The 21994-nt window shown below is 42.5% G+C and overlaps 1 protein-coding gene across 1 annotated transcript; it reads right to left on the reverse strand.

Annotated features, from left to right (window-relative positions):
- Positions 1-1631: 1631 nt before the first annotated feature.
- Positions 1632-13138, reverse strand: LOC120043757 (immunoglobulin lambda-1 light chain-like). Its single transcript, XM_038988320.1, has 5 exons — positions 12991-13138; positions 9279-9409; positions 8864-9182; positions 3072-3115; positions 1632-2205 (listed from the first exon to the last, which is right to left on the reverse strand). Exons 2-5 carry the CDS (start codon positions 9316-9318, stop codon positions 1880-1882), a joined length of 729 nt encoding a protein of 242 aa, XP_038844248.1. The 5' UTR covers positions 9319-9409; positions 12991-13138; the 3' UTR covers positions 1632-1879.
- Between the last annotated feature and the right edge of the window lie 8856 nt (positions 13139-21994).

Below are 21994 nucleotides of genomic sequence, written 5' to 3' on the forward strand. Positions count from 1 at the left end.
TAACCTCTTAATTTGCATGAAGCTATAAAAAGGAGAGGAGGAGGAGGGGGGGAGCAGGTGTGTTCTGGGGGAGAAGGGGAACAACACATCACTGCCTGTAACTCAGTGTCAGATCTAGAACACGTCCCTGGTGAATGACTCTGATAACTAGAGACAGTAGACATGAAACCATCAGCTGGTCTTTGGGTGGGACTGAAACCAGTGGTCTACAGACAGCTGTTCCTGTTGTAATGTACATGTAGATCTTTCCTCAGTCATTATTGGTGGCCGTATGTCCTCCTCTGGTGGACGTTGACAGAACTGCAGCCTCTGTTCTGATCACTGATGCAGAATGTGAAACACAGCATGACATGACTCTCTATATCATGGGTGTCAAACTCTGGCCCGCGGGCCAAATTTGGCCCGCGGGGTAATTATATTTGGCCCGCGAGACAATACCAAATTACTACTAGAGCTGGCCCGCCGGTATTATACAGCGCATTCACCGCTAATACTACGAATCCCATAATGAACTGCTGTTGTTTTCGCGCGACAATCAGGACAGGACCCAGAAACGCCCTCTCCTCTGTGACAGTAGTCATAGCAACATAGACGCTACGCTATTGATGAACTAGCATCCAAGAAGAGATGCCAGGTATCTGGCTTGGGCACATCAGATTAGATCAGTGTGCAATAATTCACGTTTTCTTTGTGCACTTTTTCTTGCTACAAGGCATGGGCTTGAATGGTTGATTGATTTATTATCATTTTATTTGTAAAATTATTAGCCAGTGGAAAAAGTTTTTGGTATTTAAATCAGAAGGCTGCAAATAGAAAAGAGGCATACGATTTTTATTTAAATTGTATTTATTTAATAAATGAATGCCATTGATGTGTTTTTTCATTTGAAATTCGATTTTGCATGTCTCCACTATTAAATTATATATTGTATGGTAATAAGCGATGCTTGTTCCATATTCAATGTTAAAGCAAAACTTGTTTGGGTCCATATTAAAAGGTTCATTTGTTCAATGTTGGCCCGCGACTTTGTTCAGGTTTTACATTTTGGCCCACTGGGTATTTGAGTTTGACACCCCTGCTCTATATGTTGGACCAATCCTAACTTCCACTTAGTAAGGGGATACTTTACCAGCCATTCTAATTTTGGCAATGAGGCCCTTTATATACTTCCCCATAGTCAGATGGACTTGTTCATACCATTTGTATTTCTCTGTGTCCAGTTTGAAGGAAGTTATTTAGTTAGTTTAGTCAGTCAATGTTAACTAGCGTTTCCCATAGACTTCCAGTCATTGTGCGATCTTCATCTGACTCTGGGGAAGAAGATAAAGGACCTCATTGAGTGTTTACTCAGTCATGGATTGATGTCAATGGGAGACTAAGTGAAGACCAGACCTATACAGTTGTAATAATGCTGAAATGATACTGAGTCCAACATCCAATGTTAATACTAGAGAACAGTCAACTGTTAGGTCATCTCTGGTTGGTCAGAATCCTTCTTATGATAATAAAGCAGGTAAGGATTCTGGGCTTCTCTGTCTTGGTTCAATTTAAACAGTCATTATCCAGATTCACAATCATTTAGTGCTGCTAACACTGATGTTCATCAACATGCTCAAATACAAACACTTGTTCTTTAGAATGTTCTTTATTTAATATCCACAATACAGCAAAGCTCTAACTATTCCTCTATTATACATCTGCAAAGCAACCCATTTCAAATATAAAAAGTCTACTTATCATATAGTCTATGATATCAGTGTGATTAGCTATTTATCTTTTATGGAACATCATGTATATATGCAGGTTAAACTTCTAATGCATTAACAATATCTTGAAAAGTGATGTAGAAAATCAAATGGACATTACAATGGTTCTCAGGCTATTCAGTGCTGCATACAGACTTCTTGATGTCTTTCTCAGCGAACTTGGAGCCCGCGGTGACTTTACATGAGAACACTTTGTCCTGGTTCCATTCTGACGTGTCAACGGTCAGACAGCTGCTGAGTTGGAACGTCTTGTCGGCTTGCGGCACCGGGCCACTCGTTGCGATGCCGCCGGTGACCGGATTCCCTCCCGCGGTCCAGCTGACATCAGCGTAGCCCATGGCCATCTGACTGGCCAGACACACCAGGGTGACTTTGCTGGACTTCAACTCATCGCTGGACGGAGGGAAGATGGTCAAGACAGGCGGAGGGAGGGTAGAGTCTGGACCAATGGAATGAGCAGAATAAATATTACACTAAATCATTTGATATGTTAGTAGAATGAAACAGGGTTGTGTGATTATACTGTAGAATAAAAAATACAACGTTTTCTCAAAGGCTACAAACAATTAACATGTTGGGATCATAAATGAAAAGGCACTAAAACCATGTAATTCTATAGTTACATATTACTCATATGTCTGTTTGTAGCTGGACTTATTTAGAAACTTTCTAAGTAACTCTCCATGTGTGACTTTTCAGAGGTGAAGCAGATTTCTGTGCAAGTGGATAATGAGTTCAGATCTCTAAGTTTAAACATAATCAAGTAGTCAGATGTTCTGAATGAGGGATAAAATCAAACATATATCCTACTACTAGTCAACCAGCAAACAGAGTCACCAACTGTAATGTAGTAGCCTGCAATGTAATGAAGCATGTAGCAACATTGTGTGTAACTACCATATACATGGTCTTATCATTATTTAATATAACGTGGGACCAACATTTTAAAGGTTCATACCACTTTATGTAGACTTCACATTCAAATCTACCTCTGAGTAAATATATTATTATTGTATGAGACATTATAAATGAGTAGTGTTGTCAAGTGACAGCAGTAACCTACATGGTCAAATAGTCCATCACGTTTTTTAAGTTTAAATGTGAAATCAACAACTACAGATATACTGTAGGCTATGAAGATGTCACATGGTGTCCATGACTCTTGATAATCAGTCCACAAAGTAGGTTATTTACACTAAATATATATGAAATAAGAATATAATGTTAAATATGTAACTCTATTACCTTTTACGTATTACAAAAAAACTTGAAAACAAAAATAAGGTTAAAAGAAAGGGTACTCACCAGTGACAATGAGCTTGGTTCCTTGTCCGAATACCACAGTGATTCAGTTTGTATACACGGCCGTACAATAACCTCCTCCCTCTCTCTACTGAGAGGACAGGAACTGAAACATCCCATTTAGACAGAGCTTCACTCTCTCTACTGAGAGGACAGGAACTGAAACATCCCATTTAGACAGAGCTTCACTCTCTCTACTGAGAGGACAGGAACTGAACTATCCCATTCAGACAGAGCTTCACTATCTCTACTGAGAGGACAGGAACTGAAACATCCCATTCAGACAGAGCTTCACTCTCTCTACTGAGAGGACAGGAACTGAAACATCCCATTTAGACAGAGCTTCACTCTCTCTACTGAGAGGACAGGAACTGAAACATCCATTCAGACAGAGCTTCACTCTCTCTACTGAGAGGACAGGAACTGAAACATCCCATTCAGACAGAGCTTCACTCTCTCTACTGAGGGGACAGGAACTGAAACATCCATTCAGACAGAGCTTCACTCTCTCTACTGAGAGGACAGGAACTGAAACATCCCATTCAGACAGAGCTTCACTCTCTCTACTGAGAGGACAGGAACTGAAACCTCCCATTCAGACAGAGCTTCACTCTCTCTACTGAGAGGACAGGAACTGAAACATCCCATTCAGACAGAGCTTCACTATCTCTACTGAGAGGACAGGAACTGAAACATCCCATTCAGACAGAGCTTCACTCTCTCTACTGAGAGGACAGGAACTGAAACATCCCATTTAGACAGAGCTTCACTCTCTCTACTGAGAGGACAGGAACTGAAACATCCCATTCAGACAGAGCTTCACTCTCTCTACTGAGAGGACAGGAACTGAAGCATCCCATTCAGACAGAGCTTCACTCTCTCTACTGAGAGGAAAGGAACTGAAACATCCCATTTAGACAGCTTCACTCTCTCTACTGAGAGGACAGGAACTGAAACATCCCATTCAGACAGAGAGGCACTCTCTCTACTGAGAGGACAGGAACTGAAATATCCCATTCAGACAGAGCTTCACTCTCTCTACTGAGAGGATAGGAACTGAAACATCCCATTTAGATAGAGCTTCACTCTCACTACTGAGAGGACAGGAACTGAAACATCCCATTCAGACAGAGCTTCACGCTCTCTACTGAAAGGACAGGAACTGAAACATCCATTCAGACAGAGCTTCACTCTCTCTACTGAGAGGACAGGAACTGAAACATCCCATTCAGACAGAGCTTCACTCTCACTACTGAGAGGACAGGAACTGAAACATCCCATTCAGACAGAGCTTCACTCTCACTACTGAGAGGACAGGAACTGAAACATCCATTCAGACAGAGCTTCACTCTCTCTACTGAGAGGACAGGAACTGAAACATCCATTCAGACAGAGCTTAACTCTCTCTACTGAGAGGACAGGAACTGAAACATCCCATTCAGACAGAGCTTCACTCTCACGACTGAGAGGACAGGAACTGAAGCATCCCATTCAGACAGAGCTTCACTCTCTCTACTGAGAGGACAGGAACTGAAACATCCCATTCAGACAGAGCTTCACTCTCACTACTGAGAGGACAGGAACTGAAACATCCCATTCAGACAGAGCTTCACTCTCTCTACTGAGAGGACAGGAACTGAAACATTCCATTCAGACAGAGCTTCACTCTCACTACTGAGAGGACAGGAACTGAAACATCCCATTCAGACAGAGCTTTACTCTCTCTACTGAGAGGACAGGAACTGAAACATCCATTCAGACAGAGCTTCACTCACTCTACTGAGAGGACAGGAACTGAAACATCCCATTCAGACAGAGCTTCACTCTCTCTACTGAGAGGACAGGAACTGAAACATCCCATTCAGACAGAGCTTCACTCTCTCTACTGAGAGGACAGGAACTGAAACATCCCATTCAGACAGAGCTTTACTCTCTCTACTGAGAGGACAGGAACTGAAACATCCCATTCAGACAGAGCTTCACTCTCTCTACTGAGAGGACAGGAACTGAAACATCCCATTCAGACAGAGCTTCACTCTCTCTACTGAGAGGACAGGAACTGAAACATCCATTCAGACAGAGCTTCACTCTCTCTACTGAGAGGACAGGAACTGAAACATCCCATTCAGACAGAGCTTCACTCTCACTACTGAGAGGACAGGAACTGAAACATCCCATTCAGAAAGAGCTTCACTCTCTCTACTGAGAGGACAGGAACTGAAACATCCCATTCAGACAGAGCTTTACTCTCTCTACTGAGAGGACAAGAACTGAAACATCCATTCAGACAGAGCTTCACTCTCAGATGTGAATTTAGGAGAAACAGTCCCCAGGTTACAGTCCATAGTGGCCTTCTCTACTATCAACAGTCCACAGGTTACAGTCCAGTGTAGCCGTCTCTTACAAACAGTCCCCAGGTTACAGTCCAGAGTGCCAATCTCTAATATCAACAGTCCTCAGGTTACAGTCCAAAGTGGCTGTCTCTATTATCAACAGTCCCCAGGTTACAGTCCAGAGTGGTCGTCTCTATTATCAACAGACCCCAGGTTACAGTCCATAGTGGTCGTCTCTATTATCAACAGTCCCCAGGTTACAGTCCAGAGTGTCCGTCTCTATTATCAACAGTCCCCAGGTTACAGTCCAGAGTGGCCATCTCTATTATCAACAGTCCCCAGGTTACAGTTCAGAGTGGCCGTCTCTATTATCAACAGTCCCCAGGTTACAGTCCATAGTGTCTGTCTATATCATCAACAGTATCCAGGTTACAGTCCAGAGTGGCCGTCTCTATTATCAACAGTCCCCAGGTTACAGTCCATAGTGTCCGTCTCTATCATCAACAGTCCCCAGGTTACAGTCCAGAGTGGCCTTCTCTATTATCAACAGTCCCCAGGTTACAGTCCATAGTGTCTGTCTCTATCATCAACAGTCCCCAGGTTACAGTCCAGAGTGGCCATCTCTATTATCAACAGTCCCCAGGTTACAGTCCAGAGTGTCTGTCTCTATCATCAACAGACCCCAGGTTACAGTCCAGAGTGGCCGTCTCTATTATCAACAGTCCCCAGGTTACAGTCCAGAGTGGCCGTCTCTATTATCAACAGTCCCCATGTTACAGTCCAGAGTGGCCGTCTCTATTATCAACAGACCCCAGGTTACAGTCCAGAGTGGCCGTCTCTATTATCAACAGTCCCCAGGTTACAGTCCAGAGTGTCCGTCTCTATCATCAACAGTCCCCAGGTTACAGTCCATAGTGGCCGTCTCTATTATCAACAGTCCCCAGGTTACAGTCCAGAGTGGCCGTCTCTATTATCAACAGTCCCCAGGTTACAGTCCAGAGTGTCCGTCTCTATTATCAACAGTCCCCAGGTTATAGTCCAGAGTGTCCGTCTCTATCATCAACAGTCCCCAGGTTACAGTCCATAGTGGCCGTCTCTATTATCAACAGTCCCCAGGTTACAGTCCAGAGTGGCCGTCTCTATTATCAACAGTTCCCAGGTTACAGTTCAGAGTGCCCGTCTCTGTTATCAACAGCCCCCAGGTTACAGTCCAGAGTGGCCGTGTCTCCTTTGCTCACTGTCACAACAGGAGGCTTCTGTGTCACCAAAGTCACACCACTGACACCTGGGAAATAAGAAGATGACATGTAGTAAAGAGAAACATACAGACTCATTATTAATAAACCAGGAAGCAAAACCTCCAGGAAGTCAGACTCCTTACATGTTAGAGCAGTGATGAGAGTACAGAGTGTCCCCAGCATGTTGTCAGTGTGTGGTGTGAACGGCCCTTACTGTCCAGCTGAGAGATGAGTAGGGTTGGAGTGTGAGGAGAGGCTGCAGGACCCACCTATAAGGAGACAGACAGGGAGGAGCAGAGGGAGGGGCATCTACAGTTAACCTATCACCAAGCCAGGGAGGACCAGAGGGAGGGGCCTCTATATCTCACCCTATCAGCTTCTGTATGATGGACTTTTAATCAATTTAAATTACTGTAACTATTCAACTATCAAAAATATATATATTTTATATTGGACTAACAAAAACCATATGGGATCATTTTGGTTACACTGAAAAGAGCAGTATTTAGTTTCATGTGAGTTATGTTGGTAAGTTTCCTTAAAATCAGCATGTCATAATATGTATAATAATAACATAATAATAATATTATCTGGACCTGATAGTGGGGTTCTGAACTAACAGTACATCACTAAATGACTGTTGATGTAATATGTCTCTACTGTAAACCAGGGGACTGACTATCATGGAGGTTGTCTGATACATGGAGTCTTCTGTTAAAACTGAACCTTCTGGAATATCACTTTATCATTCATGCTTTGTGACAACTAGGTGTAATTGTTAATGACAACATTCTAGTAAATGTGTGAAGGGTTTTGTGTAAAACACAAGCATGGAATGTTCTCCTACTGCAGACATACTGGTTCAGGATGACTTGACATTCAGTTAGTGTCTATATTCAGAACATCTGAAAGCAGAAGTGAGTGTGTTTGGTGAGGAGGTTTTTGTCATGGTGTATATCACTGTGATACGTCCTCTTTAACAGAGCTGTCATATGTATGACAGTAATACACTGCTGAGTCTGTCTCCTCCACAGTATTAATAATCAAACGATAATCTGATTTAGACTGATGATCAGATGTGAATTTAGGAGATGAGAAACCAGAGCCATAGGTAGGAGCACTATTAGGGTGGTAGAAATATAAAACAAACTGAGGAACTCCTCCTGGAACCTGTTTATACCAACGAGCAGCACTATTCTGAACAGTCCCCAGGTTACAGTCCAGAGTAGCCGTCTCTCCTTTGCTCACCGTTACAACAGGAGGCTTCTGTGTCACCACAATCACACCACTGACACCTGGGAAATAAGAAGATGACATGTAGTAAAGAGAAACATACAGACTCATTATCAATAAAATAGGAAGTAAAACCTCCAGGAAGTCAGACTCCTTACATGTTAGAGCAGTGATGAGAGTGCAGAGTGTCCCCAGCATGTTGTCAGTGTGTGGTGTGAACGGCCCTTACTGTCCAGCTGAGAGATGAGTAGGGTTGGAGTGTGAGGAGAGGCTGCAGGACCCACCTATAAGGAGACAGACAGGGAGGAGCAGAGGGAGGGGCATCTACAGTTAACCTATCACCAAGCCAGGGAGGACCAGAGGGAGGGGCCTCTATATCTCACCCTATCAGCTTCTGTATGATGGACTTTTAATCAATTTAAATTACTGTAACTATTCAACTATCAATAATATATATATTTTATATTGGACTAACAAAAACTATATGGGATCATTTTGGTTACACTGAAAAGAGCAGTATTTTGTTTCATGTGAGTTATGTTGGTAAGTTTCCTTAAAATCAGCATGTCATAATATAGATAATAACATCATAATGATAATATCTGGACCTGATAGTGGGGTTCTGAACTAACAGTACATCTCTAAATGACTGTTGATGTAATATGTCTCTACTGTAAACCAGGGGACTGACTATCATGGAGGTTATCTGATACATGGAGTCTTCTGTTAGGACTGAACCTTCTGGAATATCACTTTATCATTCATGCATTGTGACAACTAGGTGTAATTGTTAATGACAACATTCTAGTAAATGTGTGAAGGGTTTTGTGTAAAACACAAGCATGGAATGTTCTCCTACTGCAGACATACTGGTTCAGGATGACTTGACATTCAGTTAGTGTCTATATTCAGAACATCTGAAAGCAGAAGTGAGTGTGTTTGGTGAGGAGGTTTTTGTCATGGTGTATATCACTGTGATACGTACACTTTAACAGAGTCGTCCCATGTCTGACAGTAATACACTGCCGAGTCTGTCTCCTCCACAGTATTAATAATCAAACGATAATCTGATTTAGACTGATGATTAGATGTGAATTTAGGAGAGGAGAAACCAGAACCATATTCTACAGAGTTCCAACCAGTGTGGTACCACCTTAACACGTACTGAGGGACTCCTCCTGGAACCTGTTTATACCAACGAGCAGAACTAATAGTAACAGTCCCCAGGTCACAGTCCAGAGTGGCCGTCTCTCCTTTCCTCACTGTCACAACAGGAGGCTTCTGTGTCACCACAGTCACACCACTGACACCTGGGAAATAAGAAGACGACATGTAGTAAAGAGAAACATACAGACTCATTATTAATAAACCAGGAAGTAAAACCTCCAGGAAGTCAGACTCCTTACATGTTAGAGCAGTGATGAGAGTGCAGAGTGTCCCCAGCATGTTGTCAGTGTGTGGTGTGAATGGCCCTTACTGTCCAGCTGAGAGATGAGCAGGGTTGGAGTGTGAGGAGAGGAGAGGCTGCAGGACCCACCTATAAGGACACATACAGGGAGGAGCAGAAGGAGGGGCCTCTACAGTTAACCTATCACCAAGCCATGTAGGACCAGGGGGAGGGGCCTCTGCAATTAACCTATCAACAACCAGGGAGGACCAGAGGGAAGGGCCTTTACAGTTAACCTATCAGCAAGCCACGTAGGACCAGAGGGATAGGCCTCTACAATCACCAGCTACTCTCATAGTTGATTGACATGTCTGGGGGTTAACAGACTTCCGCAGTTCTAATAATACTATTATAATTGTTGATCTTTACTCTAAACACACTGACCTACAAGTCACTTTAAATGTGTCCCAACTATTTAAATAAAGAGCCAGTATGATAAACTAACTCAAATATATCTGTTCTGCTTTTGACTCTGCACCATCCTCTACCCTCATCACAGCTCCATTATATAATCCATGATGTTTATATTAATCACCACATATCCTCTACCCTCCTCCATTATATAATCCATGATGTTTATGTTAATCACATATCCTCTACCCTCCTCCATTATATAATCCATGATGTTTATATTAATCACCACATATCCTCTACCCTCCTCCATTATATAATCCATGATGTTTATATTAATCACATATCCTCTACCCTCCTCCATTATATAATCCATGATGTTTATATTAATCACTACATATCCTCTACCCTCCTCCATTATATAATCCATGATGTTTATATTAATCACTACATATCCTCTACCCTCCTCCATTATATAATCCATGATGTTTATATTAATCACCACATATCCTCTACCCTCCTCCATTATATAATCCATGATGTTTATATTAATCACATATCCTCTACCCTCCTCCATTATATAATCCATGATGTTTATATTAATCACATATCCTCTACCCTCCTCCATTATATAATCCATGATGTTTATATTAATCACCACATATCCTCTACCCTCCTCCATTATATAATCCATGATGTTTATATTAATCACTACATATCCTCTACCCTCCTCCATTATATAATCCATGATGTTTATATTAATCACCACATATCCTCTACCCTCCTCCATTATATAATCCATGATGTTTATATTAATCACCACATATCCTCTACCCTCCTCCATTATATAATCCATGATGTTTATATTAATCACTACATATCCTCTACCCTCCTCCATTATATAATCCATGATGTTTATATTAATCACATATCCTCTACCCTCCTCCATTATATAATCCATGATGTTTATATTAATCACCACATATCCTCTACCCTCCTCCATTATATAATCCATGATGTTTATATTAATCACCACATATCCTCTACCCTCCTCCATTATATAATCCGTGATGTTTATATTAATCACCACATATCCTCTACCCTCCTCCATTATATAATCCATGATGTTTATATTAATCACCACATATCCTCTACCCTCCTCCATTATATAATCCATGATGTTTATATTAATCACATATCCTCTACCCTCCTCCATTATATAATCCATGATGTTTATATTAATCACCACATATCCTCTACCCTCCTCCATTATATAATCCATGATGTTTATATTAATCACCACATATCCTCTACCCTCCTCCATTATATAATCCGTGATGTTTATATTAATCACCACATATCCTCTACCCTCCTCCATTATATAATCCATGATGTTTATATTAATCACCACATATCCTCTACCCTCCTCCATTATATAATCCATGATGTTTATATTAATCACCACATATCCTCTACCCTCCTCCATTATATAATCCATGATGTTTATATTAATCACCACATATCCTCTACCCTCCATTATATAATCCATGATGTTTATATTAATCACCACATATCCTCTACCCTCCTCCATTATATAATCCATAATGTTTATATTAATCACCACATATCCTCTACCCTCCTCCATTATATAATCCATGATGTTTATATTAATCACCACATATCCTCTACCCTCCTCCATTATATAATCCATGATGTTTATATTAATCACCACATATCCTCTACCCTCCTCCATTATATAATCCATGATGTTTATATTAATCACCACATATCCTCTACCCTCCTCCATTATATAATCCATGATGTTTATATTAATCACCACATATCCTCTACCCTCCTCCATTATATAATCCATGATGTTTATATTAATCACATATCCTCTACCCTCCTCCATTATATAATCCATGATGTTTATATTAATCACCACATATCCTCTACCCTCCTCCATTATATAATCCATGATGTTTATATTAATCACCACATATCCTCTACCCTCCTCCATTATATAATCCATGTTTATATTAATCACATATCCTCTACCCTCCTCCATTATATAATCCATGATGTTTATATTAATCACATATCCTCTACCCTCCTCCATTATATAATCCATGATGTTTATATTAATCACCACATATCCTCTACCCTCCTCCATTATATAATCCATGATGTTTATATTAATCACCACATATCCTCTACCCTCCTCCATTATATAATCCATGTTTATATTAATCACATATCCTCTACCCTCCTCCATTATATAATCCATGATGTTTATATTAATCACCACATATCCTCCACCCTCCTCCATTATATAATCCATGATGTATATATTAATTACTACATATCCTCTACCCTCCTCCATTATATAATCCATGATGTTTATGTTAATCACCACATATCCTCTACCCTCCTCCATTATATAATAAGCTTACTGATATCAGCATGTCATAATATGTATAATAATAACATAATGATAATATTATCTGGACCTGATAGTGGGGTTCTGAACTAACAGTACATCACTAAATGACTGTTGATGTAATATGTCTCTACTGTAAACCAGGGGACTGACTATCATGGAGGTTGTCTGATACATGGAGTCTTCTGTTAGGACTGAACCTTCTGGAATATCACTTTATCATTCATGCTTTGTGACAACTAGGTGTAATTGTTAATGACAACATTCTAGTAAATGTGTGAAGGGTTTTGTGTAAAACACAAGCATGGAATGTTCTCCTACTGCAGACATACTGGTTCAGGATGACTTGACATTCAGTTAGTGTCTATATTCAGAACATCTGAAAGCAGAAGTGAGTGTGTTTGGTGAGGAGGTTTTTGTCATGGTGTATATCACTGTGATACGTGCTCTTTAACAGAGTCGTCCCATGTATTACAGTAATACACTGCTGAGTCTGTCTCCTGCACATTACTGATTATAAACTGATAATCCTTATCAGACGTGGCTTTAGATGTGAAACGATCAGAGGAGAAACCAGAACCATATTCATCAGGAGAGGCATGAGAATGGTGAAACCTTAACACATACTGAGGAGCTCCTCCTGGAACTTGTTTATACCAGAATACATATTTGCGTTCATCTTTGGTGATGTCACAGTGAAAAGTAGCAGTCCCCTTTGTACTGACAGTCAGTACTGAAGGTGTCTGTGTCACTGCTTTCTGGCAACTGACATCTGTGGGAATTAAACACACCATTTATTAAGACAATTAATCATACATGAATGTAAAACTTCATTGGCATTGTTTTTAGATTCAGAATGAACAAACAGTAAATTCCTTACATGTTAGAGCAGTGATGAGAGTGCAGAGTGTCCCCAGCATGTTGTCAGTGTGTGGTGTGAACGGCCCTTACTGTCCAGCTGAGAGATGAGCAGGGTTGGAGTGTGAGGAGAGGAGAGGCTGCAGGACCCACCTATAAGGAGACAGACAGGGAGGACCACTGGGAGGGGCCTCTGTAGTTAACCTATCACCAAGCCAGAGAGGACTAGAGGGAGGGGCCTCTACAGTTAACCAATCACCAGCTGCTCTCATTGCTCAACATGAGGCCCTGTCTTCATCACTGACTCATATTCTACCTCCATCAAACCATAACTGGAGTTTAATATCCTATACTAGTTCTAGACAGGACCAACATAATGATTAGGTATCTTACCCCCCCCCCCCCTCCCCACACAGTTCTGAGAGGAGACAAAATAACCTCTTAATTTACATGAAGCTATAAATAAGGGGAAGAGGAGGGGAGGAGGAAGGGAGGGGAAGCAGGTGTGTCCTGGGGGAGAAAGGGAGCAACACATCACTGCCTGTAACTCAGTGTCAGATCTAGAACACGTCCCTGGTGAATGACTCTGATAACTAGAGATAGTAGACATGAAACCATCAGTTTTTTCTGGGTTAGTACGGAAGGATGGCCCTGCGAGACTAAGTGGGACTGAAACCAGTGGTCTGACTGGCGCCAAACTGTGCCTGCTTTAATGTAGGTATATCCTGAGTCATTATTGGTGGTACTTTGTCCTCCTCTGGTGGACGTTGACAGAACTGCAGCCTCTATTCTGATCACTGATGCAGAATGTGAAACACCGTAGCATGACGCCACGCTACACAGAGTGTACAAAACATTAAGAACACCTTCCTAATATTGAGTTGAATCTTACAAGGTCATAGTTTAATGCTGAAAGACTAAGTGAAGGCCAGACCTATACAGTAGCTATTCATGCTGAAATGATACTGAGTCCAACATGTAATGTTAACACTAGAGAACAGTTTAAACCATGTAATAATGGCAGCTTCAAACTCTCTAAACATTGGCCTGTCATTCCTGCATCCTAAGGTAAAATAGAGGCCAGCGTTCTAGTATGAAATACTTGAATGCTTCTCTCTCCGCCCAGCATCTGGGTCGTTCCACCAATTCAGTGCCTATTGAAAAGTGTAACTTGGTAAAACATTTCTTAGATTTTGTCATAAATAGCACATATTCGCCTTCATAAACAACGTGTTTTCCAATCTCAAGAGGTTAAATACAGAATTGACTATAACAAAAGCCTAATAAGTGCCAAATAAAGTAACAGTGTTGATGATTTCTTCTTAAATAAGCCATGAATCCCCTTGTGAGAGCGGGGAATGGAAGCTTGTTGTGTGCAAAAGGGAGTAGGAATTGAATGCAAACTTCAAAATGTTGTATTTATTGTAAAAACATTTATATCCTATCTATCTACATTATACTAAATCTGCTCAGCTTTCCACCACAAAACACCACAACATTTCCAAGAAGAGTAGAACCAGCTCACCTGCTTTTGCAATATGATTAAACTATTAGATGTTTAATGTTTCTTTTGAAAAAACTATTTAAAAAGGAATATTTTAATTATATATGAATTAAAAGGTAGACTCAGTAAAATGATGTTGCCACGAGTTGCACCGGAGATATTGAGATGGGAGACATGCAACACTTCACCCTCACACACAGTATCTGCGCATGTGCACGGGTACACTTCACACTGTGTACAGCGTGGTAGCCCGGACATCAAAAGAGCGGAGAGGTTGAGATTTGCGCTTCAATGCACTTGATGTGATGATGATTATGATGATGGTGATGATCACAACAAGAAAGACAACATTAATTTCCTTTCAGACAATGTCTTCTTATAATCTTTTTGACGTGTAGGGATGGATGGTTCCTCCATTCCCAGATCTCCCATTGTGACATGTATATATTGTTATAATAATCACTGACCAACTTCAACTGATGTTTCTTAGAGTTCACCCCTCTGCCACGCATGAAGCAGAAGTGAGTGTATTTGGGGAGGAGGTTTTTGTCATAGTGTATGTCACTGTGATGCCCACTCGTCAACAGAGTAGTCATTCGTTTTACAGTAATACACTGCTGAGTCTTCCTCCTCCACATTGTTAATAGTCAAACTATAATCTGATATCGACTGATGATTAGATGTGAATTTAGGAGAGGAGAAACCAGAGCCATATTTTACAGAGGTCCAATTATAGTAGTACCACTGTAAAACATACTGAGGAACTCCTCCTGGAACCTGTTTATACCAATGAGCACTATTATCAACAGTCCCCAGGTTACAGTCCAGAGTGGCCGTCTCTATTATCAACAGTCCCCAGGTTACAGTCCAGAGTGTCCGTCTCTATTATCAACAGTCCCCAGGTTACAGTCCAGAGTGGCTGTGTCTATTATCAACAGTCCCCAGGTTACAGTCCAGAGTGTCCGTCTCTATTATCCACAGTCCCCAGGTTACAGTTCAGAGTGGCTGTGTCTATTATCAACAGTCCCCAGGTTACAGTCCAGAGTGGCTGTGTCTATTATCAACAGTCCCCAGGTTACAGTCCAGAGTGGCCGTCTCTATTATCAACAGTCCCCAGGTTACAGTCCAGAGTGGCCGTCTCTCCTTTCCTCACCGTTACAACAGGAGGCTTCTGTGTCACCACAGTCACACCACTGACACCTGGGAAATAAGAAGATGACATGTAGTAAAGAGAAACATACAGACTCATTACTAATAAACCAGGAAGTAAAACCTCCAGGAAGTCAGACTCCTTACATGTTAGAGCAGTGATGAGAGAGCAGAGTGTCCCCAGCATGTTGTCAGTGTGTGGTGTGAACGGCCCTTACTGTCCAGCTGAGAGATGAGCAGGGTTGGAGTGTGAGGAGAGGAGAGGCTGCAGAACCCACCTATAAGGAGACAGACAGGGAGGAACAGAGGGAGGGGCCTCTGCAGGTAACCAATCACCAGTGACTTTTATTGTTGATTGACATATCTGGGGGTTCACAGACTTCCACAGTTCTAATAATAATATTTTATTGAACAAAAATATATACACAACATGCAACAATTTCAAAAATGTTGCTGAGTTACAGTTCATATAAGGAAATCAGCCAATTGAAATTAATCAATTAGGCCCTAATCTGTGGATTTCACATGATTGGGCAGGGATGCTGCCATGGGTGGGCCTTGGAGGGCATAGGCTCAGAGCAGGTCCAGAACGATGAGTTACTCAGTCCCTCTTCAGAGCAGGTCAAGAACAATGAGTAACTCAGTCCCCCCTCAGAGCAGGTCCAGAACGATGAGTAACTCAATCCCCCCTCAGAGCAGGTCCAGAACAATGAGTAACTCAGTCCCCCCTCAGAGCAGGTCCAGAACGATGAGTAACTCAATCCCCCCTCAGAGCAGGTCCAGAACAATGAGTAACTCAATCCCCCCTCAGAGCAGGTCCAGAACAATGAGTAACTCAGTCCCCCCTCAGAGCAGGTCAAGAACAATGAGTAACTCAATCCCCCCTCAGAGCAGGTCCAGAACAATGAGTAACTCAGTCCCCCCTCAGAGCAGGTCCAGAACAATGAGTAACTCAGTCCCCCCTCAGAGCAGGTCCAGAACAATGAGTAACTCAGTCCCCCCTCAGAGCAGGTCCAGAACGATGATTAACTCAGTCCTCCATCAGAGCAGGTCAAGAACAATGAGTAACTCAGTCCCCCCTCAGAGCAGGTCCAGAACAATGAGTAACTCAGTCCCCCCTCAGAGCAGGTCAAGAACAATGAGTAACTCAGTCCCCCCTCAGAGCAGGTCCAGAACAATGAGTAACTCAGTCCCCCCTCAGAGCAGGTCCAGAACAATGAGTAACTCAATCCCCCCTCAGAGCAGGTCAAGAACAATGAGTAACTCAGTCCCCCCTCAGAGCAGGTCAAGAACAATGAGTAACTCAGTCCCCCCTCAGAGCAGGTCAAGAACAATGAGTAACTCAGTCCCCCCTCAGAGCAGGTCTAGAACGATGAGTAACTCAGTCCCCCCTCAGAGCAGGTCAAGAACAATGAGTAACTCAGTCCCCCCTCAGAGCAGGTCAAGAACAATGAGTAACTCAATCCCCCCTCAGAGCAGGTCCAGAACAATGAGTAACTCAATCCCCCCTCAGAGCAGGTCCAGAACAATGAGTAACTCAATCCCCCCTCAGAGCAGGTCCAGAACAATGAGTAACTCAGTCCCCCCTCAGAGCAGGTCCAGAACAATGAGTAACTCAGTCCCCCCTCAGAGCAGGTCAAGAACAATGAGTAACTCAGTCCCCCCTCAGAGCAGGTCTAGAACGATGAGTTACTCAGTCCCCCCTCAGAGCAGGTCAAGAACAATGAGTAACTCAGTCCCCCCTCAGAGCAGGTCAAGAACAATGAGTAACTCAATCCCCCCTCAGAGCAGGTCTAGAACAATGAGTAACTCAATCCCCCCTCAGAGCAGGTCCAGAACAATGAGTAACTCAATCCCCCCTCAGAGCAGGTCTAGAACAATGAGTAACTCAGTCCCCCCTCAGAGCAGGTCAAGAACAATGAGTAACTCAATCCCCCCTCAGAGCAGGTCAAGAACAATGAGTAACTCAGTCCCCCCTCAGAGCAGGTCAAGAACAATGAGTAACTCAGTCCCCCCTCAGAGCAGGTCTAGAACAATGAGTAACTCAGTCCCCCCTCAGAGCAGGTCAAGAACAATGAGTAACTCAGTCCCCCCTCAGAGCAGGTCAAGAACAATGAGTAACTCAGTCCCCCCTCAGAGCAGGTCCAGAACAATGAGTAACTCAATCCCCCCTCAGAGCAAAAAATAACCTCTTAATTCACATGAAGCTATAAATAAGGAGAGGAGGAGGGGAGGGGAAGCAGGTGTGTTCTGGGGGAGAAACACATCACTGACTGTAACTCAGTGTCAGAACTAGAACACGTCCCTGGTGAATGACTCTGATAACTAGAGAGAGTAGATATGAAACTATCAGCTGGTCTTTGGGTGGGACTGAAACCAGTGGTCTACAGAAAGCTGTTCCTGTTGTTCACTCAGTCATGGATTGATGTCAGTGGGAGAATAAGTGAAGACCAGACCTATACAGTTGTAATTAATGCTGAAATGATACTGAGTCCAACATGTAATGTTAATACTAGAGAACAGTTTAAACCATGTAATAATGGCAGCTTCAAACTCTCTAAACATTGGCCTGTCATTCCTGCATCCTAAGGTAAAATAGAGGCCGGTGTTCTAGTCTGAAATACCTGGATGCTTCTTTCTCTCAGCCTAACTTCTGTAACTTTCTCTCCATCCTCCGTGTCTCCAAGGGTCCCTGGTTCAACTCCACATCCCTCCATCCTCCTCTAACTTGGTTCATTAGTTTCCAGATTCCTCCTCAATCAGTGCTGTGAAAAATTCTGCCTACATTTCCATCATATTAACCACAGGCTCTTCAATGTAAGGCTACAGTCAACTGTTAGGTCATCTCTGGTTGGTCACAATCCTTGTTATGATAATAAACCTGGTAAGGATTCTGGGCTTCTCTCTCTTGGTTCAATTTAAACAGTCATTATCCAGACTCCCCCTCATTTAGTGCTGCTAACACTGATGTTCATCAACATGCTCAAATACAAACACTTGTTCTTTAGAATGTTCTTTATTTAATATCCACAATACAGCAAAGCTCTAACTATTCCTCTATTAATCATTAGTAATTCAACTAATTTCACAACAGTAGAGAGATCTAGTCATCATGACAGTGTTTCAGATGTTATGTTTTAGAGAACATGATGCTGGTACAGTGAATGCATCAATAGTAGAGAGACCTAGTCATCATGACAGTGTTTCAGATGTAATGTTTTAGAGAACATGATGCTGGTACAGTGAATGCATCAATAGTAGAGAGACCTAGTCATCATGACAGTGTTTCAGATGTAATGTTTTAGAGAACATGATGCTGGTACAGTGAATGCATCAATAGTAGAGAGACCTAGTCATCATGACAGTGTTTCAGATGTTATGTTTTAGAGAACATGATGCTGGTACAGTGAATGCATCAATAGTAACTTGTCATGAGAAACAACCCTCAACAACTATTTGACATTACATTGGTTATTGTCATACTATTCACTGCTGCATTCAGACTTCAGCCCAATATCATCCATGTTGTTAGGATTTTAACTTATATATTTAACAGCAAAGCAAGGATCAAAACACAACTTAAACATTCTAACAAAATAACAGCTGCACTCGCTGTGAAGCTATAACAAACTACCAGTTGTATTGATTGTCTGAAACTATTGATTTACAGACTACAACTAGTCTTTCTGATCTCTTTCTCAGAGAATGTTGACCCCAACGACACTTTACAAGTGAACACCAGGTCCTTGTCCCAGTCTGCAGTCTGAATGGTCAGATAGCTGCTGATCTTGAAGGTTTTGTCTGGTTGCTGCTCAGCAGGGCTGGTAGAAACATCTTCTGTCACTGATTCACTGTTAGACATCCAGCTGACATCTGCCAACCCCTTGGACTTCTGAGACAGGTTACTAGTCAGACACACCAGTGTTGCTCTGCTGGACTTGAGGTCTTCAGTGGATGGAGGGAACAGGGTCACAGCAGGTGTAGCCAGATCTCCATCTGTAGAAAGTAGTCAACGGATGGGATGAGAAGAAAACACAATGGATACCTGTTTATATTTCAGTACATGTGGGTATCATTACCAATACACCCTGCATTAAGAGCAATTAAATAGAGAACTGCTCTTCATGATGTTTACAATGATACTGATAGAAGGAATCATACTCTGTTAAGGTGTTAAAATGAGAGACAGAGCAATTTCTGGAAACATTATTTATAATATTACATCACAGCTCTGGAAGACTAAAATGCTAAAAGCTGAATGAAATCGGCACATTGTTAAAATAAAATAAAAATAATCGAGAAATAAATGTGATTGTTTTATGGAGTCCAGGTGAGTTGGGTATAACATTTATTTAAACATGTCAGCATCACATGTATTTCTTTAGTGTTATTAGTCTTTAGTGTTATTGTTTTTCTGAGTGAATAAGGTTTGTAAAATATCATTGTGGTTGAGGGTAATGCCTAAAGTATGGTAAGTAGAAGTGGCCTCATCTCATTGGGAACAATAGCACGGTAAGTTTATGATGAAACTTGCATGTGTTTTGATTAAGTTGATCACATAGTCCTCAGTCACACAATTGTTAATAATGGGATTTTCTCTGAATGTCTTCTTGTAACAAACATTCTATCACAGGTGCAGAATGCAGTGTCCAGCGGGCTAACTGGCATAGCCTGCTCAGATGAGCAGTAACAACAGAATGCAGTGTCCAGTGGGCTAACTGGCATAGCCTGCTCAGATGAGCAGTAACAACAGAATGCAGTGTCCAGTGGGCTAACTGGCATAGCCTGCTCAGATGAGCAGTAACAACAGAATGCAGTGTCCAGCGGGCTAACTGGCATAGCCTGCTCAGATGAGCAGTAACAACAGAATGCAGTGTCCAGTGGGCTAACTGGCATAGCCTGCTCAGATGAGCAGTAACAACAGAATGCAGTGTCCAGCGGGCTAACTGGCATAGCCTGCTCAGATGAGCAGTAACAACAGAATGCAGTGTCCAGTGGGCTAACTGGCATAGCCTGCTCAGATGAGCAGTAACAACAGAATGCAGTGTCCAGCGGGCTAACTGGCATAGCCTGCTCAGATGAGCAGTAACAACAGAATGCAGTGTCCAGTGGGCTAACTGGCATAGCCTGCTCAGATGAGCAGTAACAACAGAATGCAGTGTCCAGTGGGCTAACTGGCATAGCCTGCTCAGATGAGCAGTAACAACAGAATGCAGTGTCCAGCGGGCTAACTGGCATAGACTGCTCAGATGAGCAGTAACAACAGAATGCAGTGTCCAGTGGGCTAACTGGCATAGCCTGCTCAGATGAGCAGTAACAACAGAATGCAGTGTCCAGTGGGCTAACTGGCATAGCCTGCTCAGATGAGCAGTAACAACAGAATGCAGTGTCCAGCGGGCTAACTGGCATAGACTGCTCAGATGAGCAGTAACAACAGAATGCAGTGTCCAGTGGGCTAACTGGCATAGACTGCTCAGATGAGCAGTAACAACAGAATGCAGTGTCCAGTGGGCTAACTGGCATAGCCTGCTCAGATGAGCAGTAACAACAGAATGCAGTGTCCAGTGGGCTAACTGGCATAGCCTGCTCAGATGAGCAGTAACAACAGAATGCAGTGTCCAGCGGGCTAACTGGCATAGCCTGCTCAGATGAGCAGTAACAACAGAATGCAGTGTCCAGCGGGCTAACTGGCATAGACTGCTCAGATGAGCAGTAACAACAGAATGCAGTGTCCAGTGGGCTAACTGGCATAGCCTGCTCAGATGAGCAGTAACAACAGAATGCAGTGTCCAGCGGGCTAACTGGCATAGCCTGCTCAGATGAGCAGTAACAACAGAATGCAGTGTCCAGTGGGCTAACTGGCATAGCCTGCTCAGATGAGCAGTAACAACAGAATGCAGTGTCCAGTGGGCTAACTGGCATAGACTGCTCAGATGAGCAGTAACAACAGAATGCAGTGTCCAGTGGGCTAACTGGCATAGCCTGCTCAGATGAGCAGTAACAACAGAATGCAGTGTCCAGTGGGCTAACTGGCATAGCCTGCTCAGATGAGCAGTAACAACAGAGTGCAGTGTCCAGCGGGCTAACTGGCATAGCCTGGTCAGATGAGCAGTGGCAATGGAATGCAGGGACTCGGAGTAACCTTGAGCCAAAGCGGTTAAACAGCATTAACTTCACATACCATAAGGCCAGTGACCAATATGCAGAAAAGCGTCCAGAATGTCCACCCCTGCCTCCCACACCTGCATTCCACTCACAGGAGGAATTGAATAGGAGCCTGAGACACCTGAATCTGCCCGTGCGGAGTCTGCTCTATCAGTGTTACTGCTGAACCGACAATAATATCACAGCCAGTAGCATCCCAGATAGAATT

The sequence above is a fragment of the Salvelinus namaycush genome, chromosome 3 (assembly GCF_016432855.1).
Source record: "Salvelinus namaycush isolate Seneca chromosome 3, SaNama_1.0, whole genome shotgun sequence".
Classification (NCBI taxonomy): domain Eukaryota; kingdom Metazoa; phylum Chordata; class Actinopteri; order Salmoniformes; family Salmonidae; genus Salvelinus; species Salvelinus namaycush.